Source organism: Haliotis rufescens, unplaced genomic scaffold (assembly GCF_023055435.1).
Source record: "Haliotis rufescens isolate VD_foot unplaced genomic scaffold, xgHalRufe1.0.p SCAF_18, whole genome shotgun sequence".
Lineage (NCBI taxonomy): Eukaryota > Metazoa > Mollusca > Gastropoda > Lepetellida > Haliotidae > Haliotis > Haliotis rufescens.
The window spans coordinates 20,521,540-20,547,929 of record NW_025963868.1 but is presented as its reverse complement, the minus strand read 5'-3'; the positions used below and the strand labels follow the sequence as shown (position 1 = coordinate 20,547,929).

The following is a 26,390-nucleotide window of genomic DNA, read 5'->3' as shown; positions in this document are numbered from 1 at the left end:
AACATAGTGTTCTGACTAACAGGCTCCTGACAAATTACTAGAATATATAATTTTGCATAAAACTTTAGCAACAATTTTAGTGCTAGTAACTTTTGACACTTTTGTCCAGGACATACACATTCTCCCTCATGTAGTGCTGAATATAACAGTTACATGCACCATACATTCTGTACATAAAACATAGAACATAAAACCACAGCTGTGGGTCAATGAACACGCTTATCTAACTGGGGGGGGGTATTTAATGTCCACTTGATAGAGGGAGATGAACCAGCACATGCATGTATGGCTGAAGGTGTGGCCTGAACTGTTCAAACATTGATCTAGGGTCTGACAGCATGTGGCAGGAGAAGTTTTCCTGGGTCAGACAGTGCAGCAAACATCCACTCAGGCTGGCAATACACCTTGGTAGTAGCCACCGTCCTTGACAACACACCTCTCTATAAGGCCCGTACGCCAGTCACCTCACTATTACACACACTTCTGTAGAGTGAATCATGGTAATTCAACATATGTGATTAATAGCATCTTTCCCCATTTGAATTTCATTATATCTGTGCCGTCTGTCTCCAAGATATATTATGAAACATTCTGCAATATTCGACCAAGGTACAGTCTTTGGACTACAAAGAATTGACATGAAATAATTTTATTTGCCTTTTTCAGGATTTCCAAAGTTCAGAAGTACAGTAAATAAGAGTCATATTTCAAAATAAACCTAAAAGATTGATTAAAATGAACATATTGCCAAATATTTAATCAGAAACAAATAACCAAGAATCCTTTTTTTTTATGACATTTTTTATCACAAATTGTGTTTTCTGATTCTTGACTAAAATGTTAATTTTTGTGTCAAAATCTGAATTAGATTCCTCCTCCCTGCCTCCTCCTAAAAAGCAGATAAAATTCGTAAAAATACCATCAATCTAACTCCTAATTCTACCCAAATCCCTAATTTCTTGATCCCACCATTAGCAAGCCGGCACCTTAACTCATCTTCCTTCGATAAGTAAAGACACAGACAGATATTTGAAAAGGATATATACTTAACCAGCCCTGTCATGGCGAAGCGCTCTTGGTATTTGGCAGCAAGAATCAATGAGATGCAGACAATATTTGCATTACAGAAGATCACATCATATTAAGTTAACAATATATCGGTGATGCGGCTAGACACTCAATGATCCCTCTCAGTCGGGATCGGCACACGTGATGAATGACTTTGTACACTGCCGACTCCATGGAAGTGCCTTCAATCTCAATGTGCCTTCCCACTAGCAGATTTCTTGATGCTGTCCCTGACTGACGATTACATTAATGCCTGATGCTCATGCCTGTTTGTTTAAAGCTGAGGGCTTATTTCTTTCGTTAAAGTATTTCGTTTGGAGACGATGGTGTTTTTCTTCCTGCTGATGGCGAAGATAGCTGAGGTGTTTTTTTCTGTCATTTAGTATTTTGTTTGGAGTTGATGGTGTTTTTGGTCCTGCTGACAGAGTATGTAAGTTTGTGTCGAAGTTGGATTTGGACAAAAGTGTTCTGTAATGACAGCCTTAGAAATCTTTTTTAAGACCGGGTCCAGAGGTCAAGTATGAACCTTGTTTCATTAGTCCTCCGAGTTTGCTGCGAGTCTTGCCTGTACGACACAAAGGGTTTACTTGGTTTACATTTTCTGTCAGTTTTATTCAGTACCAATTTGAAGCAAAATTGAAGTACTGGGTAGTGGTTTAAAAGTTTATTCCTCAAATGCTACTAGTTGGGGAGCACTGGAATTTTATGCCACACAGCAGAATTTTGACTTGTCCTCAGCACAAGTTAGTTGTCACAGCTAGTGGACGAGCAGGAATTTTGAAGTCTGTATGGATACACAACATGGTGACTACTTGCTTGACCCGACATCAGCAAACAGCTAAAGCATTGTAATACGACAATGTACAACGAACACATTTTTTCAGCATATATAACGACCTGGTTTTTTATCCCATCCATTTGCTGTATATATATGCTGTATATGCATGTTTATAACGAACTAGGGTTATAACGAACTAAAATTAGTGGTCCCCTTGAGTTCATAACAACCATAGTTTTCTGAAGTATGGAAGTTATAACATCTTTTGGAAAAAGTCTTGAAGTTTCTTCCAATGAAAACAGTAAGAGCAGGGCTGTGTTCTGCATTTAGCAATATTCCATGTTGTGAATCAAAATTGGGCCTTTGGTGGCATGAGTGAACATTTTAACCACTGGCCATCCCTGGTCTAGTTTTGATGGTTTGTGTAACGCTGCACTCACCACTATCCCAGCAATATAACAACGCTCTTAAAATAATTGACTCTGGACCAAACAATTCAGTGATTGACAAGAGAATCGATCCACACAATTGGGATACGATGACATGATCTTCACAGGTCTGTCCCTGGTCTAAAGCAAGTCTGTTATACAACATGGACTCCACCAACATATTAAAGTAATGTCACAAACATGGTTCGTCATAAAGTATTGTTCAGGCTAAACACTCAGGGCTTGTCATCAAGCATTGCTCAACAACTTGATATTGAACATTACACCACTTGTACTTGAATCATGACAAATATTGTCCAGTCACTATGAAGCATTTCGAACTTTGCCAAATCAGACCCCCTCATTCTTGAAATTGCCCAATCAGTGTCATGTCTTGTGATAAGTACCCAGTCACCATCACATGCTGTAGTATAATCAAGATAATGTTCTCTTGACATTAAAACTGACATTACAAAGATGCATGGGGTTGTGACAGGTCAGCAAGGGCTAACACACAGTGTTGATGGCCGAACTTGTCACTGCTCATCAACACTTGAACTGACATTTACCTCCACACCTCAGTACAGTCAGGAGCAGATAACTCTCACACGCCCACTCTTAACGAAAGTCTTGTGAACTAAATGGGTAGAAATAAATAAGCAAGAGATTGTCTGGATCACTGGTCTTTTTTAATGAAGTGATGATCAATTTAATAAGTCACTAATATGTACGTGATGAGTGACGGGTGAATGCTTTAACCACTCGGCTACCCCACCGCCCCCTGCTCTGAAGAGTATTCCCGTCACATCCCAGTGGGGGAGCCTGAAAGCCCTGTTCTTCATCGATCCCAACTGCATGGATCAAATCTCATGAAGTCAATCACTGGATTGTATGGCCTATGTTTCGATTATTTACAAACCGCCGTCATAGAGCTGGACTATTGCTGAGTACGGGTTAAACAACAAACAAACAAACAAACAAACATTTAGCCATTTCTTCCTACAAGCATAGGTTGCAGGGGACCTGTTTTGACCCAGAATCCCCACAGGGGAGAGAATATATGCACTCTGGGACTAGTACCAGATAGTAAGTGTGTATTATTCAAAACTGTAGAATACATTCTGTGTGGCAATCGAGACAATTTATACGGCAATCAATAAGCCCCAGCTTACTGTAGACAGGTTAAAAGGCAGTCATTGATTAAACAGTCGACAGTTGTCAACAGACAAGAGATATGAGAAAGTCACAAAATGAACCCTTTCCTTACGATATGTATTACAAGACACATTTGCTGAGTAACTTCTTCTGAGTAACATGAAAGTCATGGGATCACCGCCATAATAAATAATAACGTGTGTACGTATATTGCGCTGGACTCCGTACACAAGGTCAATGGATCAGTGTGCGCTTGATTTTCATTCTCAACTCCATGGGGAGTATGCACCAAAACCTATTAGGCACTAGAAGGTTAACAGCCACATTAACATCTCATCCTTCCGGGTACCCAGTCACTGCTAGATGAACAGAGGCATATTTGGAACATGCCTAAGAAGACACCACATGTGCTTCAGTGTGGGGCACGACCGAAGCCCTGGAAACTCCTTAGAGACTCTCAAACGCCGTCGCCTATCAGACTATTCTCTGCAACCAACACTGCTTAACTTCCCCTGATTTGTGCCCTGTGCAACCACATGCCAACATCCTAATGATGAAAGTGAAACATTGAGGATGTGTCCGGCAAACCTCCCATAACTCCCTACATTAGAGTGAGTGAGTGAGTGAGTATGGTTTAGCCCTACATTAGAGGACTGGTCTTTGTTTGCATTCTAACCCGTGAAGATCGGGGGAAGAATAGGTCTTCAGCAACCAATGCTTGCCGTAAGAGGCGACTAATGGGATCGGGTGGTCAGGCTCGCTGACTTGGTTGATGCTCATGATGTCAATCACTGGATTGTCTGGTCCAGACTTGAGTATTTACAGACCGCCGTCATATAGCCGGAATATTGCCTAGTGTCGAGTTAAACAACAAACAGTTTGCATTCTTTTTCTACAACAGATCAAAACAACTGTTTGTTTCTAATGACTTTGGATCATATCTAATTATACATAAACGATGGAATACATGACTTCATATGATAACGGCAAAAATTCAAATAGCACAAGTTTGAAATCTTCCTTAATGCTGAGCCATTCCGCAAAGCAATCCTTGCAATACGATCGTCTAAACTTACATTCTTTAACAAACACATCACATTGTGCAGCAGGGCACAGGTATTTATAAAATCTTATCAAATGATCTGACCAGAAAGTCTGAAGTCATTGCATAATAAATTATTTCAGTCTTCAGAGGACTCGGGTTTCATATATTTTTCTTTAAGGTAAGAGTGTTATTGATTGGAAAGTTTAGTATCGATATATCGACTCAAAAGTATCATGAATATTGATATATTGATTAATAACAATGGCCTTATTCTGTATCAAAGTGACGAGAGAGAGAGATTCCTATCTAGACCTGCAATTATGTACGAGGCTGATTCTTTAATGTTTAAAATTGAATTTATTTTCTACCTTCTCATTGTCCATGTTAATCATGGTGATCTTAACAAAAGTAAACGTTCTGTGGCAGTGAATTATTAATTAAATATCAATATGAAAACATTTGTATCGATACATTGTCAACATTAAACATTGATTGACTTATCCCTACTTGGAGACAATATCTTGTAGCAGAGGTTCCAGTCAGACGTGCCGGTTACATTAATCACAGTATCTTTACAAGCAAAAGAAGTCTTAAAGAACACATTGTCTCAGATTTCCCTCAATGACAAACTTTCATACTGAGTACATTTTCTTGGCATAATTATGGCATCATAGTAGAATCAAGAAGTTATCGTAAAAAAATATCACAATAACCTTTGAAAAACAGTTTGAATAATGACAATTAATTACTGACATTAGACAAAACCTATTTTGATTTAAAGTAATAAACTGTTGTGTCCAATTCACTGTTCTCTTACTCCAAACAGTTCAGCAAGTTGATCCAGATGCCAAGTCAAACAAGAAAAGCAAATTATCTCCCCTTGACCATAGCCATTCTGTCATAAGCACTGCACACAAGCTGACTGGATTTTGACCTATTTCTTCACCCACTTTCTCAAACAATTCATTCATTCATTCATTCGTTCATTCATTCATTCATTTGATCATTCATTTGATCATTCATTTGATCATTCATTCATTCATTCATTCATTCATTTGATAATCTTGACTAACCTTGCATCCTGATTCCTCTTTATCTGTACAATGAAGAAACATAAAAGAAATATTTCTTTATTAGATTATTATTATTCTTTTTTAGATTTTTGCAGCCATACTCTGACTGGAGATTAGTTGCTGTTCTCTATTTACAAAGGTGGAATTGTTGAGGACTGTTTCAGGATTCTTTATATCTTAAATTCATGTTATATATTGACTTCAGATGCCATGTTATTTCAGGACAATGTTAAATAAAATCAAAGCTCATTGTATGCGTGTATTATGCACACACTGGTAGTCCAACAGTACTCCAATACTGTATTCCAGTATTTTACTCATCAAGGAATACATTTATGTAGGGAGGCCCTTTCCGAGGTTGATGGTACACAACTGTTTATTTGGGTACACACTGGTACTGAACAACAAACAATAAGGCCACCTGCCTGCACTGTATTTACAAAAGCCGTTGCCTGAGAGCCAATTCATTTATTTATTTAAGACCTAGTGGAGGGTAATTGTTTTAGTACATTTGTGCATCAAAAACCTCTGCCCCGATCATCCCTGGCATAAAACACTCGGCCCCTTATTGAAGCTATATTTGATCATAGGGATATGAAAAACTGTATAGTTTTGAAAAGTTTACGATAACATTATCCCTTCATAAATTGACATTTATATTTAATTTCAGTATTTAGGACATTTTCAACATGTATGTTACCAAAACAGTTTGAATGAACGAAGTTCCCACCTGATTAATAGGCTGGGGGAGAGATCAAGGGCGCCATCTTGGACTGACACACACACCAACATATCAGCTAATAAGGACCTTTAACCACAGCGGACGGATCATTATTGTTGAATAAGTTGAACAATAGATAAACAACTATTTATCTGAATTTTGATTATCTTGTGTGACTACACAACAGCATGTGCTGGACTCAGAGGAAAGGCTGATTTTGACTCCAGCACACAAAAGAAAGAAGTGAGGTTTTTCCAATCTACGAGCCATATGCTGATTGGCGGTCCTATTGTCTTGACAACTAGTTATGAGTGTTGACAGTGAAAAAGACTTCTGTTGAAAATTCTAGAGATTAGTTTTGTGTGATTGCAGTCAAAAGACAGGATGTATGGCAAAGATGTAATAGAGGTAGAGGACTCGTAAGAATTATCAATTTTATTTTTGTGAAATCAAAGAAATTCATTTATTTATAATCAAATAAATAAAACATAAAATTGACATAATAATTAACTGTGAAAGAACAAGGATATAATTTCACCCAGTTTCCCTCACTTCTCATCAACAATTGACTCCACCAAACTATCATTTTTTCTGTGTTAAATTAGTGTTTTAATTGTTTCAGGAACAGTTGAATAGAATTGTTTTATACAATCTATCATGCATACTGTGAGAAAAATCACGTATAAATTTTATGCCAACATGTCAAATGGCAAAGCTACCAAAGTTCCATAACTCTGTCAAGGAATTTTCAGATTGTCTCCCCTTAGACCATGCATTTGGTGACCCTTCCCTTTCATGCATGCTAACTTGAAATATGTCTCATTTCATGATACGACATATTCTCAAAGACATTCTTAGTAAACTGGTCTGAACCTTCATTAAACAAAACACCAGCTTAATCCTAGAGAACTGTAGAAGGATAACATTGTTTACAGTAAAATCATCCACAGGGAAATGTTGTCAAGATCTAGAATAAACATATATATATTGTTTTCCATTTTAAATTTAAACATAAACGACTTCAAATTTATCTATTGTTGCACTCAGCATGCATATTTTGAATTATTTATAAGCCAGGGTTTTTCCATGGTTTCAGGCACATTGGGACAAATTGTTATTTAGTTTCCAATTAAGGATATGTGAAAGTTTCTTATTCTTATTTAGCCTGAAGTAATATACAAATAACTGAGTCCGGGACAGACAATTCATTGAATGATATTAGGAACGCCTTCAGAGTACAACGACACACAATCAACCAAGTCTCCAACACTGGTACCCGATCCATTTGGTCCCCACCTATGATAGGTTGCCCAGGTTGCTGGGGACCAATTCTAACCCCGATTCCCCATGAGGTGTCGCAGCAGCGGTGGGGTAACCTAGTGGTTAAAGAATTCGCTCGTCACGCCCAAGACACAGGTTCGATTCCCAACAAGGGAACAATGTTCCCATATATGGTGTCCCCCAGCCGTGACATTGTGGGAAAATTGCTAAAAGCGGCGTAAAACAATACTCACTCACTCACTCACTTACTCATGAGGTGTCCCTGTGGTGAAACTGTTACAGATCCACTAATATCAGTGCTGGCCAGGAGGTGACAGGTGAGGGTTAGTCAACAGTCCCCTGCCATTATATAGCAGCTGCTGGTTAATGAGACTAATGATAGGTCAGTATTTTTAAACCTTACTTGTAAGTATTTTGAAAAAGAAAACACCTGAAAATATCTTTTTGTCCTCTTATAATCCTCAGCTAAATACTATTTGGACATATTTTTTCACAGCTGTTTCTGATTAACTTCTGACACGATATATATTCGAGGGTCAGTAGATTGAGAAGGTCATGGACAGACAGCAGGCAGTCCTACCTATGTGTTTAACATTAATACTGGTCCGCTGGTCAAAGTCTAGTAACTCTTCAACAGGGGGATGAAATGAATGGTAGGTCCAGTGTCATTGTTGAGGCACTGTTGATTATTTCTTTGATTCAAATCTGAAATCTCTCAAACTCTAAACATGATCAGCAACCCTGCATGGAATATAGTTGCTTCTATATTAATTATCATCATATTTCATTATTTTGGTCAGGTCTAATTGCTCAAGCAGATATTTCTATCTGATGGTCTGCCACACTGTGGTGGTAGTCAGGAACTGTTTGTATGTAGTCGGATGCAACACTCACCTCCCCGAAGCGTGACAAACTTGCTTGGCATCCCACTCCATGCAAGATGCTGTAATGGTATCACTGAGCTGAAACATAATGTTTAACACTGTTAGCTTTCCGTTGTCAACTGCAAATCTCAACATTTCAGTGCGAGCTGGGTTTATTGCTACTTTCTTGGATCAGTGATGTTTGTTTGTTGTAACACCACACTCAGCAATATACTAGTTATAGGTCAGCTTCTTGTAAATAATTGAGTGTTCAAGAAAGAGAGAGTAGAGAGAGAGAGAGAGAGAGAGAGAGAGAGAGAGAGAATTACATCGTACCGAGAAATGAAGAAAACAGTCTAGTTCTTTGTTCTTGTGCAAAACATCATCTCTAAACATCAATTCTAATTCTAATATCAAGAAACCATTATGAGTGTATAAAATATCAAAGATGCTGACATTTCTGAAAATACCTAACATTTTGGATAGTTGTGGCAATAGTTTGTGTAAGAAAACACCATCATGACAACAAACCATGTGTACAGATAATAGGATATCACCTTTCTTAGTTCATGATCGTTGACATTTACACACAATATTATATTTTTAAAAACTGAAATAAGATATGCCTTCAAATATTTCTACTGGTAGATATATTCCTTGTAAACTACCTGTGGAAAATAAAACAACATCGTCACCTACATGATTGTTGAATAATCAGAATGAAAAAAATACACAATATGTTTCAAATGTTGGATGAGATATATACACCCTTTTCATTGATAATATGAACCCTAACTCTTAATCCTGACACAACATTCTTGAGATGTTCACTGAGAAATGGAAAAAAACCTGACTTTTGAAGAACAAAGAAATAATATTGTTGAGACATGGAATAACACTGATATAACACTGTTGAGATATGGAATAACACTGATATAACACTGTTGAGACATGGGATAACACTGATATAACACTGTTGAGATATGGAATAACACTGATATAACACTGTCGAGACATGGAATAACACTGATGTAACACTGTTGAGACATGGAATAACACAGATGTAACACTGTTGAGACATGGAATAACACTGATATAACTGTCGATACATGGATAGCACTGATATAACACTGTTGAGACATGGAATAACACAGATATAACACTGTTGAGATATGGAATAACACAGATATTACACTGTTGAGACATGGAATAACACAGATATAACACTGTTGAGATATGGAATAACACTGTTGAGACATGGAATAACACTGATATAACTGTCGAGACATGGAATATCACTGATATAACACTGTTGAGACATGGAATAACACAGATATAACACTGTTGAGACATGGAATAACACAGATATAACACTGTTGAGACATGGAATAACACAGATATAACAATGTTGAGATATGGAATGACTGGGAAATGGTATGCACCTGGTCTATCTAGTTGAGATATGGTGTAATCCTGGTAATGTCTAGCTGTGATTGAATAACCCTGGTAATATTTAGCTGTGATATGGTGTAACCCTGATAACATCTAGTTGAGATATGGTGTAACCCTGGTAATATCTAGCTGTGATTGAATAACCCTGGTAATATCTACCTGTGATATGGTGTAACCCTGGTAATATCTACTTGTGATATGGTGTAACCCTGGTGATATCTAGCTGTGATATGGTGTAACCCTGGTGATATCTAGCTGTGATATGGTGTAACCCTGGTAATATCTAGCTGTGATATGGTGTAACACTGGTAATATCCACCTGTGATATGGTGTAACCCTGGTAATATCTACCTGTGATATGGTGTAACCCTGGTAATATCCACCTGTGATATGGTGTAACCCTGGTGATATCTAGCTGTGATATGGTGTAACCCTGGTAATATCTAGCTGTGATATGGAATAACCCCGGTCTTATCTAGCTGTGATGTGGAATAACCCCGGTCTTATCTAGCTGTGATATGGTGTAATCCTGGTAATATCTAGCTGTGATGTGGAATAACCACGGCAGTATAACGGCACCTTTAACAGTATTACAGTTATATCGCGGCGAGTCAGCTTAATGTGGGAGGTTTGGTTTGGTTTGGTTTGTTGTTTAACGCCGCACTCAGCAATATTCCAGCTATATGATGGCGGTCTGTAAATAATCGAGTCTGGACCAGACAATCCAGTGATTGATATCATGAGCATCAATCCACGCAATTGGGATCGATGACATGCATCAACCATGTGGCAATATTTTGTCCGTGTTCTGGTATACTGGGTAGAAAAATATACGGTATTATTTGTATCCTCTAACCTAAAATCTGCACAGAACTTCAAAATTGTTAGACAAAATGGCGGACATGCGGAAAAGATTTTCCCTCACATGGTTATCTCCCCTGCATGCTGGTAGAAAAAGGCAACGACGGACAGTCCTGACACACAAGTGTGTAAGTGTAAAGGTTGGATGGAGAAAAAGAATACATTGCATCCCAAAGGATAGGATATCAATCACATCAGGTTTTACGCGATCCAGAAATGTGTTTCCAGTAAGCACAAAAGTATAAATGGATGCAGACAAAAACAATATATTGAATCCAAAGAGACGCACAAGAAATGTAAAGGTCCTGTAATTAAATTAATTATCAAATCTTAGTACACTACACTATTTCAGGACCAACATATTTCCAGTAAGGACCCTTGAAATGAAGCATTAGGGATCCCCTGGGCCTTGTTTTGTAGGTCAAGGTGAAACACTGCATCATCAATGTATCAAATCTTTGCACATTTCTCATACAAAATAAGTTCATTACCCTTTCCTCAAGGGGTCTGACGCATAGACTTATTCAATCAGAGGACTATAATTCTGACAAGGGTATGTCTTGATTGTCTACTGAATGTCATCAAAATTGAAACTTGACATATCCTTTAAATCAAACCAGACCTTGTTCAATTTCTCACCACACTGTCCTTGCTTTTTTTGGTCTGTCATCACAGATTGTGAAATTAAAACTTGAAATGTCATATATGTGGGTTGGTTGGTTTGTTGTTTCACGCAGCACTCAGAAATATTCCAGCTATATGACAGCGGTCTTTAAATAACTGAATCTGGACCAGACAATCGAGTGTTTAATATCATGAGCATCGATCTACGCAATTGGGATCGATGACATGCATTAACCAAGTCAGCGAGCCTGACCACCCAATCCCGTTAGTCGCCTCTTACAACAAGCAAAGTCGCCTTTTACGGCAAGCAGGGTTGCTGAAGATCTATTCTACCCCGGATTCTGACGCAGATTATCTGCACCTTTTCTAGCAATACTGATTGCCATATCTCTCCCACTTTTGGATGTGATCGGCCGGCCATTGTGTTTATCTGCATTGCCAAGCTACATCGACATTTCCCTCTCCAATTTACGTCATCATCTTTGCAAGCGCATGTTCGATTTCCAGAAATGATGTCATGATCGAACAATACTTTATTGTGAAATAAACCACGCTTCATTCTTCATTGTTCTTTGTGATTTATTGCGTAGCTATCTTATATAATGTAAATAAACTTGAATAAGCCCAGCACAGACTTTGTCATTATCCCATATTCATATATAATATAGGGGGTGCCCGAGAATCCAATGATATTGCAGCCCAACTCAAAGATACTCAATGTAAGGTTAGACTATTTGGTCTCAGGGGAGAACTGGCTGTTTTAAGGCCATGTTTTGCATTACAGAATATTATTCTCCCACAATCATGTAATAAAAGATGTTAACTGCCACCACATCTTATGCTTCGATGACAGTTTCTGCCACATAGAATGTTAATCTTCCACAATTACTTAATAAAAGATATTTTCAGCAACATTTTATGCTTCGATGACATTCTACAATTACATAATAAAAGATATTTTCAGCAACATTTTATGCTTCGATGACATTTTCTGCCACATGGAATGTTATTCTTCCACAACTACGTAATAAAAGATATTTTCAGCAACATTTTATGCTTCGATGACATATTCTGCACAATTACGTAATAAAAGATATTTTCAGCAACATTTAATGCTATGAAACATATTCTGCCATATAAAATATTATTCTGCCACAACTATGAAACAAGATATGCTGCCACATCTTATGCCATAAAATATTCTGCTATATAGTATGTTGTACAGATGTATTCTTTCACAGTATTTTACTGCCATAACATACACTCTAATGCATTATTTTTATCATATATTACACTGTGGTATGTTTTTTGTATACAATATTAGACAAGATTCTACCAGACCAGACAATCCAGTGAATGGCATCATGAGCATCAATCTACGCAACTGGGATAAGATGACATGCATCAACCAAGTGCTTGAGTGTAGCATGATGTATGTCAAAAGGCAATAACATGTTGACATGCATTGATGCATACTGTACCATGTAGAATATAACAATGTAATATTGTAGTTTGTTGGTTGGTTGTTTAACGCCGCACTCAGCAATATTCCAGCTATATGACGGCGGTCTGTAAATAATCGAGTGATTGACATCATAAACCGGCCTACGGTGTTGAAAGAGTTAAATAATCGAGTCTGGACCAGACAATCCAGTGATTGATATCATGAGCATCGATCCACCCAATTGGGATCGATGACCGTGCATCAACCAAGTCAGCGAGCCTGACCACCTGATTCTGGTAGTCGCCTAGTAATATTGTACCATATAGTATATAACAATGTAATACTGTACACCGGGTAGTATTTAACAATGTAATATCGTACCAGGAAGTATATAACAATGTAATACTGTACACCAGGTAGTATATAACAATGTAATACTGTATCAGGTAGTATATGACAATGTAATACTGTACACCAGGTAGTATATAACAACGTAATATTGTATCAGGTAGTATATGACAATGTAATACTGTACTACGGGTAGTATATAACAATGTAATATTGTATCAGGTAGTATATGACAATGTTGTATTGTACCAGATATATAACAATTTAATATTGTACCAAGTTATATTAAACAATTGTACCAGGTATATAACAATTTAATATTGTACCAAGTTATATTAAACAATGTAATATTGTATCAGGTAGTTTATAACATTGTTGTATTGTACCAGGTATATAACAATGTAATATTGTACCAAGGAGTATATTACAATGTAAGCAAATCATCAAGTGTCCCCGATTCAACACCAAGAATATGTACAGCAAGAATATGTACAGCAAGAAAAAAGTCATCTCTTCCTCATTCAACACCAATGATATGTGAAACATCAAATCTTCTCCGTAACACCAAGGATATGTAAAACATCAAATCTTCTCCATAACACCAAGGATATGTAAAACATCAAATCTTCTCCGTAACACCAAGGATCTGTAAAACATCAAATCTTCTCCGTAACACCAAGGATATGTAAAACATCAAATCTTCTCCGTAACACCAAGGATCTGTAAAACATCAAATCTTCTCCGTAACACCAAGGATATGTAAAACATCAAATCTTCTCCGTAACACCAAGGATATGTAAAACATCAAATCTTCTCCATAACACCAAGGATATGTAAAACATCAAATCTTCTCCATAACACCAAGGACATTTCAAACATCAAATCTTCTCCATAACACCAATGATATGTAAAACATCAAATCTTCTCTGTAACACCAAGGATATGTAAAACATCAAATCTTCTCCGTAACACCAAGGATATGTAAAACATCAAATCTTCTCCGTAACACAAAGGATATTTCAAACATCAAATCTTCTCCATAACACCAAGGATATGTAAAACATCAAATCTTCTCCGTAACACCAATGATATGTAAAACATCAAATCTTCTCCGTAACACCAGGGATATGTTAAACATCAAATCTTCTCCATAACACCAAGGATCTGTAAAACATCAAATCTTCTCCGTAACACCAAGGATATTTCAAACATCAAATCTTCTCCATAACACCAAGGATATGTAAAACATCAAATCTTCTCCATAACACCAAGGATATGTAAAACATCAAATCTTCTCCGTAACACCAATGATATGTAAAACATCAAATCTTCTCCGTAACACCAAGGATATGTAAAACATTAAATCTTCTCCGTAACACAAAGGATATGTAAAACATCAAATCTTCTCCATAACACCAAGGATATGTAAAACATCAAATCTTCTCCGTAACACCAAGGATATTTCAAACATCAAATCTTCTCCGTAACACCAAGGATATGTAAAACATTAAAACTTCTCCGTAACACCAAGGATATGTAAAACATCAAATCTTCTCCATAACACCAAGGATATGTAAAACATCAAATCTTCTCCGTAACACCAAGGATACGTCAAACATCAAATCTTCTCCGGAACACCAATGATATGTAAAACATCAGATCTTCTCAGTAACACCAAGGATATGTAAAACATCAAATCTTCTCCGTAACACAAAGGATATGTGAAACATCAAATCTTCTCCGTAACACCAAGGATATGTAAAACATCAAAACTTCAACATAACAACAAGGATATGTAAAACATCAAATCTTCTCCGGAACACCAAGGATATGTAAAACATGAAACCTTTGACATAACACGAAGGATACATGAAACATCTAATCTTCTCCGCAACACCCAAGGATATGTAAAACATCTAATCTTCTCCGTAACACCAAGGATATGTAAAACATCTAATCTTCTCCGTAACACCCAAGGATATGTAAAATATCAAATCTTCTCCATAACACCAAGGATATGTGAAACATCAAATCTTCTCCATAACACCAAGGATATGTAAAACATCAAAACTTCGACATAACACCAAGGATATGTAAAACATCAAATCTTCTCCGTAACACCAAGGATATGTAAAATATCAAATCTTCTCCGTAACACCAAGGATATGTAAAATATCAAATCTTCTCCTTAACACCAAGGAAATGCGAGTAAAACATCAGATTTCCTCTAGTCAACACCAAAGATATGTTTTGCAAGAAAAACATTAAATCTCCTCTATTCACCATCAAGGATATGTTCAGTGAACATAAACCTTTCATTATATAACATCACTACATTCCTATATATAACATCACTAGATTCCTATATATATAACATCACTACATTCTTATATATAACATCACTAGATTCCTATAAATTGAACTATGGAAATATTTTGCTGGCAAAGCATTTCTATTTAAGGTGGCCAGGTAAGACAAGTACTACAGGAAAAGCCTCCACACAAACACACCTTCACATAGTAAGACTCCTGTATGTTTATGACAACTTGTACTGCTAGAAAATCACTACGATGAATGGCACAATCCTGCCTGAATGCGGTCCAAGACATTAGCAGATCCTGGCATGACTGGAATTCTTGGTTGCCGCAACAGAATCGAAAGGTATCAGGGAATTCAAAGAGCACTGGAACTGCCTGGAAGAAGAGTCTCTGTATGATGGCGGGGTGCCAGGCATTATCTCCTCTCGTGGACTCGGTGCCAAATTGGTGAACACTCTGTGGAGGGAAAACAGGAGAAATTAAATATTGGAAGTAACCTTGGTGTACTGGCATGTTGATGGAATGACAACTATGTTCATTCTTGCAATAGAAAAAACTTGTTTATTTTGAACTAAGCTTACTGTTTCTGTGTGTATTTGAAACAAACGTTTTTGTATGATGTGAGGAATGAAACAAAGTCCTGACAAACCTAAGCCATAAAAACTGGCCTACCCCATTACCTTGAACTGTTTGTTTGTTTGTTTGTTTGTTTGTTTGTTGAACACCGCAATATTCCACCCTGTATGACAGCAGTCTGTAAATAATCAAGTCTGAACCAGACAATACAGTGATTGACATCATGAGTATCGATTTACACAATTGGGATACGATGACATGCATCAAGTCAGCGAGTCTGACCACCCGACTCTTAGGACAAGCATTGTTGCCTCCTACAACAAGCATGGGTTGCTCAATACCTCTTCAAACCCGGATCTCTACGGGTGTACCTTGAACTCAGAACATTCTAATTGTTGCTACGGTATTGTGGAAACCAATGGTTATAGTGTTAGTCTTTGGGTTGTAGTGGTTGTCTGTTGGTTGTGTTGGTTTTCTGTTGGTTGTGGTGATTGTCTGTTCATTTTAGTGGTTGTCTATTGGTTGTAGTGGATGGCTGTTGATTGTAGTGGATGCCTGTTGGTTGTCTATTGGTTGTAGTGGTTGTCTACTGGTTGAAGTGGTTGTCTAGTGGTTGTCTACTGGTTGCAGTGGTTGTCTATTGGTTGTAGTGGTCGACTGGTCCCTGTGGTTGTCTGTTGGTTGCAGTAACTGCCTACTGGTGGCAGTTTATTGGTTGAAGTGAAAGCCAGTTGTTTGTAGTTGGGCAGGGTGAAGGTCTAGAGATAGAATTTGCCATCAATGCCATGGTAGTATATATATCAATGCAATGGTAGTATATACATCAATGCCATGGTAGTATATATATATCAATGCCATGGTAGTATATATATATCAATGCCATGGTAGTATATACATCAATGCCATGGTAGTATATACATCAATGCCATGGTCGTATATACATCAATGCCATGGTAGTATATATATATCAATGCCATGGTAGTATATATACATCAATGCCATGGTAGTATATACATCAATGCCATGGTAGTATATACATCAAAGCCATGGTAGTATATACATCAATGCCATGGTTGTATATACATCAATGCCATGGTAGTATATACATTGTGATAGTTTTGACTGTGATTCATTTGTTGTTTAACGCCACGCTCTGCAATGTACAAGCTATATGACAGCAGCCTGTAAATAAACAAGTCTTAACCAGACAATTCAGTGATTGACATCATGAGCATCGACCGATGCAATTTGGATACGATGACATGCATCAACTACATCAGTGAGGCTGACCACCCAATCCCGTTGGTCGCCTCTTATAATAAACATGACCAATTATAACCCGGATCTTTAAGGGCATAAAGGCATGGGATTCTGAAGACCAACCCTAACCTGCATCTTTGCAGGGCCACCATTGTCAGAATACAAGTTTGTCTGAATCCAGGGATAGGAATGTGTTTTGCCACAAGGAACTTGCAACGATGGTAAGGTAGGTGTGCCCCTTTGAATTTAAATTGGCCAACAAGAACATTATTGATCCATCTTCATATCCGGTGAATGTGATTTCAACAGGAGCTAGATAATAAGCAGTTGGGATCTGGAAAGTCTGCCTACTTCTTTATCACTGAAATTTACAAGATCCTGTCCATTTACTGCAACCAACATCTATTTCATGAATCCTAGTGTGCATAGAGCATGTGTATGTATCCATTACATCAGTTGGAACACATTACTTTCCTGAAGAATATTCATCACTGGATTAATTATGTCATACACATTTTCAAAAGGTGTTTCTTTTAGATATGCTAAGTGTGCCCTTTAGGAACTTAGCCGTGCCCTTACACTAACTGTGCCTTTAGCACTATAACTCAATGACTTTTGAAAACTGTAATGTGATCCAAACTCAACCAGACTTGCCACTACTGTCTGAACCTGATCCAAACTCAACCAGACTTGCCACTACTGTCTGAACCTGATCCAAACTCAACCAGACTTGCAACTACTGTCTGAACCTGATCCAAACTCAACCAGACTTGCCACTACTGTCTGAACCTGATCCAAACTCAACCAGACTTGCCACTACTGTCTGAACCTGATCCAAACTCAACCAGACTTGCAACTACTGTCTGAACCTGATCCAAACTCAACCAGACTTGCCACTACTGTCTGAACCTGATCCAAACTCAACCAGACTTGCAACTACTGTCTGAACCTGATCCAAACTCAACCAGACTTGCCACTACTGTCTGAACCTGATCCAAACTCAACCAGACTTGCAACTACTGTCTGAACCTGATCCAAACTCAACCAGACTTGCAACTACTGTCACCTGTCTGTCAGAGTAATGTCACCCCCAATGATACAGCACAATACAAAAGACAAGCTCACACTACCACAAACAATTTTTCAAAGAACTGTCCCAGTCTATGTTTCCAAGGATAAACACTTGTTGCTACATTTACCTGAGATATAGATGATGAACATTAGCAAATATTACATTTATCATTATCATTTATACCTAGCATATATCACAAGTATTATTTATACCAAGCAGATATTACAGGTATTACTTATACCTAGCATATATCACAAGTATTATTTATACCTAGCATATATTACAGGTATTATTCATACCTAGCAGATATTACAGGTATTATTTATACCTAGCAGATATTACAGGTATTATTTATACCTAGCAGATATTACAGGTATTATTTATACCTAGCAGATATTACAGGTATCATTTATACCTAGCATTTATTACATCATTTATACCAAGCAGATATTACAGGTATTACTTATACCTAGCATATATTACAGGTATTATTCATACCCAGCAGGCATTACAGGTATTGTTCATACCTAGCAGACATATCAGGTATCATTTATACCCAGCAGATGTAACATCATTCTTACCTAGCAGATAGCATAGAACTGGATAATTTCTCATCCAAGATATACGGAATAGGTACATATACTGGATCATTTCTCTCCCAATACATATCACTCCATGTCAAATTGCCAGACTTATGAGCTACTTTCCTCAAGACATTTTCATGTCATATGATGTTTTTCATTTTCCCAAAGTCCTGTATTTCTCTTTCAAAAGTAAACATAAGTGTATAATAATCTGTTTAACTAACAACACAATCCATGAATTTACTCCCACTTTCACAATAAATTACTTGTCTTCACGTACACCATAAAATATAAATAACTAGTAATCTACGAAGACCACAAATGACCAGTTGTCCACCAACATCATCTACGCCAAGTCGATGAATGACTAGCTGTCTACCAACATCATCTATGCCAAGTCGACAAATGACTAGTTGTCTACCAACATCATCTATGACATGTCGACAAATGACTAGTTGTCTACCAACATCATCTATGACAAGTCAACACATGACAAGTTGTCCACCAACATCATTAATGCCTTACACCATAAAAAACAATTCGTCCACTTACACCACAAATGTCCGCTCCACAAACATCACTTACAACATCGTCTACCACAAACATGACTATTCGTCTAATAACACATAACTTATCAAACAAGTGCCAGCCTGTCTTTTCATCTGGGACATACTTCTAAGAAGTATACAGCATCTTTAAGTAATGAGTAAAAAACCAGTAAGAATTAGTTAATGATCATTTTGTAGACACTGCAGACTTTACAACCCAAACTTTAGAGCCTGGAGTGAAGCATAATTGTACTTTCTGAAGTTAAGATCAAGGAAGGACGGATAACTTACACCAGTCTCTCTCTAATTAGTCTCTACCTAATTCTTGATAATCTCATGATACTGCTGTCATGAAGCAGCAATATTATTAATTTCAAACACTTGATGCCTTGACATTGATGACTTTCCTGGCTCTGGTGCTGCAACCTATTTATGTCTTTTCCCATGGGCGACACCCAAGACAGAGGAAATTGTTTGGTCACAAGATTTGCCACTGTAACTGTACTGGTCTTCAGTTACAGAATTTGAAAATACAATGCACCATGTCACTTTACACGTACTAAGTAAGAAGTTCAGGTGTGTCGAAATAACAGTCTTGAGAAGTCTGTGAAGTTTAAAATCTCGTGTGCGCCCGATCCAAAGTCTTTTCGTTAACGACTGTCGCATGTATCGGTGACAAATTAAATATATGTGTAACTGTCAAGTAAAATATAAAGAAACGGACGTTTCTCAAAAATTCTGTTATTCTGAGTGCCTAATCAGACTAAATTATGCAAGAAAGTTTTTAAAATCATTCTACACGCTTAAAAACAAGAGCGAAATGCGCGACGTAGGTAAAAAGAAGACAAGTGTATGTCTATATACCGTCGATGGGCGTCCATTTAAAAAATATATTAATTATTTTAAAATTTGAAGGATCTATTTCAAAATGTGGTGATGGGGAGTACAGGGAGGGAAGGCGCAATTTATAAACGAACCAAATATTTTAGCAAAAGATATCACGGGCGCATGCGCAAATGTACACTTTTGCAAATTTGGCGTCAAGACATGCGCATCTCCGAGGCGCATTCAGACCCGTCTGATCAGCTCAAGTTCACGTGTCATTACAGCGAGGGTGCCATCTTGAAAGCGACATTCGTATATATGAAAACACCCAATGTCAGTCTGTCCTAGACAGTAGCGTCGACAAATAATGTCATAATTATTCTAGATCCGAGATACATCTTGATAATAAAGTCTCTTTGATAAAAAGTGTCTTGTGTTCAAGGAGCGCTGACACACCTCGAGATCCTAATAGCCCTGTACCCTTACATCACTGCATAGAAATGAGTGTAATTGTGGATCCTATGCAAGGTAAATGTGAGCTATCTAGCCCCGCGCCACAATAACCCTAAAATATGAGACACCTAGTGCACAGCGGTGACATGCAGACATGCACAGATAATGCAGACGCTACAACCCAACGCTTTTTCTTCAAAAAACAGAATTCACATCCAGCCTCCAACCGCCAAGGTAGAGGACAGACATTGAGAGGGAAGTAACATAAATTATCGCCGGTGAAAATTCGAGTGAAAAATGGAGAAAAATATTCTCAAATCAGGATAATATGGTAACTGTATGCATTAAAATTTAGGCGGGGCGCGCCATATCATTTAGAAGCGCCGAGAAATTTGAATAACTAACGAAGACAACATACCTACTGCCCAGACGGTGTGATCTGCATCGTCTGTCTTGACTAGAAGTCCACGTGACGGCCATCCTAGATGAACCACTACCTGCAGATGACTTCAACTGTCTCCATCTCAATTCCAGACTAAGAAACACATGTCTTCCATAGATGTAAAAACCATAACGAACTCTCTCTGCATAATAGCTCCATGCTCATAAACAGGCAGCCCCGGTCACACTAAAGACCTAACGTTCTTCTGCACCAGAATTTGGCGGTTTAGAAATGCAATGGGCATATACAGCTAGGTCGTCTGCGCATGCGCCCGCCTAGCGTCTCTGCAGTCTCACAAGATGTACACTAGGTATGTGTCCCCTGTCCTATCACAGTGCACACACCCACAATGTCAAAAAGTGCAGAAAATCCACCCCTCGAGGTCGCCTCATTACAAGCGAGGCGCATCTGATGCAAGTACTTCACCATGCCGACACACCTACGAGGACGCCATTACAAGCAAGACTCAGTGTCAGGTAGTTATTCATACCACAACTCACATGGCCACATTTAAAAATCCACAAACCATTATGAATAATTCAAAATCCAAACAAAATGGATACAGATAGACCTCCAAATGAATATTTTCGCAACGCGCCATCAAGAAAGGGGTAACAGCCAGACACAAGACATGCAGAAGACTCTACATACAGCCTCCCTCCTCGAAAGACCAACAATCCGCCATACTGTCTGAAACCACGCTTGCTCACCCTATGTCAAGCCTGCACACTGAACACGTCACTCAACTGAAAAATTTCATTCAATTTTATGTCTGAAAACTTTGAATAGGAGATTTAGAACCAATCTACAGCAGCATGTCTGAAGCGAGACACAGGTTTTGCCAGCAAGGGGACGCGATTCAGGCGGGAAGTGCTACGACATGGTGTATCTGACGCAGATAGGCAAGGTTCAAGTTTGAGCAAGGAGAAAAAAAAGGGCTGCGAATAATGTCTGACCTCTCAGATCACAGGCAGACGGCATGCCGAAATCACAGAGGTGTCTGTCTGGCCGATATTAAAAAGAGGCAAAGGAACGACACCCCCTGCGCAGTTTAAATATCTGGCGCATGAGTATGTCATGGAGTAAATGCATTTGCAGATAAATGCTGAGTAGCATGCTATATCACAGACAACCTGACCCACGTCTGGTGCATGCACTTACCCGGCTTAATCACCCCAACGCTTGTCGGTATACTTACCTTGAAAAGAGCGCACAAAATCACTCGAGACGTTTCAAAAGTCTCAAAAAGCGCTGAGAAAGGAGAAGTAGTGAGGTCAGTCCAACATGTTGTGCTAGTCCGGGCTGTGGGGCCACTTTGCATAAGTCTAGCCACGGGCTTGCTTCGCTCATCATCCCTTCCCGCCATTTCTAAAGATCCAACAAAGTGCAGACGATCACTTTTTGCGTGATAAGTCCACTAGTGACACAACATCCAGACTGAAATACCTCCATGTCCTGGAAAGATTTCCTCTCTCTGATGGCGGAGTCTGCCATTGAGTGAGTCGCATGGCTGGCAGAAGAGGTCAGCCCAATAGGAAGTAACCAGTAGCATAGCGTCTATTCTCCTAACACGTGACTTCTCTCACCCACTATGGACTTCTCCCTTCCATCTGGCCCCAGCCTAGCCCGAGCCAAATCGGGACGAGACGCGTTTATATTCTCATCCCCAACACAAAAATGCCTATAAGTCCTCGACTGACTGCCGAGGAGGTCACACAGCTAGGCATTATCTAACACGAGACAACGGCAGTGGGAAATACCCCATACTCACAGTCACAAGCCTGTCACAACCATCGGGGGGAGTATCTTGCCTCATGTAAAATGTAAGAATCCACAAAATATGTTTAGTCGTTATCTGACAAAGAGTGGTTGGCTGACCTGCAGGGCCCCAGTAACCTTGACTGCACCATGTCACAGTACTGAACCGTCTGACTATTGTAAACTCACCCAGCCAGCCAGCCAGCCAGCCTGCCAGCCAGCCAGCCAGCCAGCCAGCAGAGTCAAGCTGCCCACAGTGTGGTGGTGGGTAACTCCCAATTTACACCAGGTACATTCTCAGTCCCCACCACAGATCTCACTCGGAGTACCAGGGATGTATGTGTTTTGTGTGCTAGACACTGTCAGTATACCATGTGGGAGGCTGAGGACGAGGATGGAGGACCAGGAGAAAGGAAGGGACATGTCTTCTCTGAAATTCATTGATCTGCCTCAGTCTGTTCCCTGACGCAGCTAATACAAGAGGACACAGTGTGAGAGGAGACACACGAGAGAAGCCTGCTTGCTAGTATATAGAACATGACCTTAATCTAGGTCACCCATGCCATGTCAGCCTATGTAAGCATTGCGTAGCTACCCTGTGACACTGTGGTATCAGCCAGCCAACTGACCTGCCATGCAGGGTGAGCCAGTTAGCAAGAACAAGAGAGGCGGGCGAGCTACCGACACACGGCTCCAGCCGCAGCAGGGCTGAGTGGAGAGATCTTACGACGAAGAGAAGGATCTCTTTGACACTCGGCACAGGTGTTTAATATGGAATCGTGAACTTGTAGGATTTGAATCTCTGGACCCATTTAAAGAAACTGGTGTCAAAAAATATTCCAGTCTCAATTTGGAGGTAACAAGGACCAGCCTCACCAACATGCTTGAAAAACAGAAATAGGACGACTCGACTCAACATTGTACAACTCTGATTGGCAGTTGCTATGGAGATAGTCAATCCCACTGGTTGACCTCCGACCTCTACGCTATAATACACCAGTGCTTGTGTGATGGCTGAGTCACAGTAAAATTACCTGCAAGGTTTAACGGTAATCTTGGTCTTGATCCAGTGTGTGGGGTGGGAGCCCTGTCACAGGAGCATACTCCTCTGTACTTGAACTGCCCATACGGAGCAGTAAGTGTTGCTTCATTCTCCTACAAGGCCAGCTGGCCTCAATTACCAACTTCATTTAAAAACATTCAGATTTAAGAACTTATTTCTGATAGATTCAGATCAAAGTATTAATACCTGGTCTCAATTAGCAACTTTCACTTAATTTATAAACATTCAGATTTAAGAACTTATTTCTGATAGATTCAGATCATGACATTAATGGCTGTTTCAATTAGCTACTTTCACTTAATTTAAAAACATTCAGATTTAAGAACTATTTTTTATATATTCAGACCATAGTATTATACTTGGTCTCAATTAGCAACTTTCATTTAATTTATAAACATTCAGATTTAAAAACTTACTTCTGATATATTCAGATCAAAGTATTAATACCTGGTCTCAATTAGCAACTTTCACTTAATTCATAAACATTCAGATTTTAGAACTTACTTCTGATATATTCAGATCAAAGTATTAATACCTGGTCTCAATTAGCAACTTTCACTTAATTCATAAACATTCAGAATTTTGAACTTACTTCTGATATACATGTATTCAGATCAAAGTGTTAATACCTGGTCTCAATTAGCAACTTTCACTTAATTCATAAACATTCAGAATTTTGAACTTACTTCTGATATATTCAGATCAAAGTATTAATACCTGGTCTCAATTAGCAACTTTCACTTAATTCATAAACATTCAGATTTTTGAACTTACTTCTGATATATTCAGATCAAAGTGTTAATACCTGGTCTCAATTAGCAACATTCCCTTTATCCTAAAAAAGTCATATTTAATAATATCTGATAGATTCAGATCACAACATTAATGGCAGGTCTCAAATAGCTACTTTTACTTAATCTAAAAACATTCAGACTTAAGGACTTATTTCTGGTATATTCAGATCATAGTATAAATGGCTGTTTCAATTAGCAACTTTTACTTAATTTTAAAACATTCAATTTCGAGAGCTTCTGATATCTTCAGATCAAAATATTAACATGGTTCAAACTGATATGCGACACTAACATTCAAGTCTTTCAACTGTCATTTTCAAGGCTGTTTAATTTGGGTTATAAGTCTCAGTCTGTCAATATTTACTTCAAATCCAGCACACCATCTATAAGTCATAAGACCTATGAACATAGGTATGCAGTATGAGCATCACAAATTTTTCCAACAAGATTTATTTTCACAACAAACTAATAAAATAAATTAAGCCATAAATTTTGATACTTTTAAAAACAAGTACATGATATGTAATTTTGGATAATTCAAGGCTTTACAGGCTATTTTGGTAATTTTCAAGGCTTTCCAAGGCTGACTCTAACAATCAAAGCTTTTCAAGTGGGGCCTTCAAAATTCGAGGTCTTTCCAAGCCTGTTCAAACCTTGAGTAATTGCTGGTCTCAATTAGCTACTTTCACTTAATCTAAAAACATTCAGATTTAAGGACATATTTCTCGTATATTCAGATCATAACATTAGTGCCAAGTCTCAGTTAGCAAACTTTTTACTTTATTCAAAAACATTCAGATTTAGAACTTATTTCTGATACATTCAGATCATAGTATCAATACTTGGTCTCAAAATGTTACTTTCACTTATTTAAAAAAATAATATATTCAGATTGAAGGACTTGTCAGATATATTAACATCACAGTATTAATGTCAGGTCTCAATTAGCAACTTTCACTTTATTTAAAAACATTCAGATTAAGAAGTTATTTCTGATACATTCAGATCATAGTATCAATACTTGGTCTGAAAAAGTAACTTTCACTTATTTTTTTAAAAAAATATTCAGATTGTAGGACTTATGTCGGATATATTAACATCACAGTATTAAAGCCAGGTCTTAATTTGCAACTTTCACTTTAAAACATTCAGATTTAGAACTTATTTCTGATATAATCAGATCAAAGTATTAATACCTTGTCTCGATAATCAACTTTCAATTATTTTCTTACAATATTCAGATTATATTTTAAGATCAGTCAACAATCTTATTTTCACATAATTAATATCCATGAGGAAGATTCAAATTGGAAGTCAGACTTTGTTCAAGTTCGGTTTAAAAAAAACCTGACACTAATTAATTAGTTCAGAATCTTTATTCAAATTAAAGACCTATTTCTGATGCACAAGTGCTCAGATCCCAGTACTCCTGCAGTGACCATGAAGTGACCATGAAGTGACCGTGTCATAGAACATTCCACAACCAGTCACAAGAAAATTATTTTCAAATTTAGTATCCATGAGGACAAATTCCTGTTTTATTGCCAGAATACATA

The 26,390-nt window shown here is 38.0% G+C and overlaps 1 protein-coding gene across 11 annotated transcripts in view; it reads right to left on the bottom strand.

The window, feature by feature from the left end:
* LOC124147998 overlaps positions 1-26,390 on the bottom strand; it is a 434,301-nt gene that overhangs the window by 96,040 nt on the left and 311,871 nt on the right. For 6 of the 11 annotated variants that reach the window (XM_048398395.1, XM_048398387.1, XM_048398385.1 and 3 more), the window contains 2 exons: positions 15,652-15,915; positions 8,444-8,511 (listed from right to left, as the gene is read on the bottom strand). Coding sequence is in view for 1 of the 11 variants with exons in the window: in XM_046518909.2 (XP_046374865.2) it covers positions 8,444-8,511; positions 15,652-15,915; positions 22,418-22,585 (500 nt within the window). In the remaining 10 variants the exon portion in view is untranslated. Of the gene's footprint in view, positions 1-8,443; positions 8,512-15,651; positions 15,916-21,195; positions 22,336-22,417; positions 23,219-26,390 lie in introns of those variants that run through there. The other 5 variants (XM_048398390.1, XM_046518909.2, XM_048398393.1 and 2 more) reach the window with 4 other exon arrangements.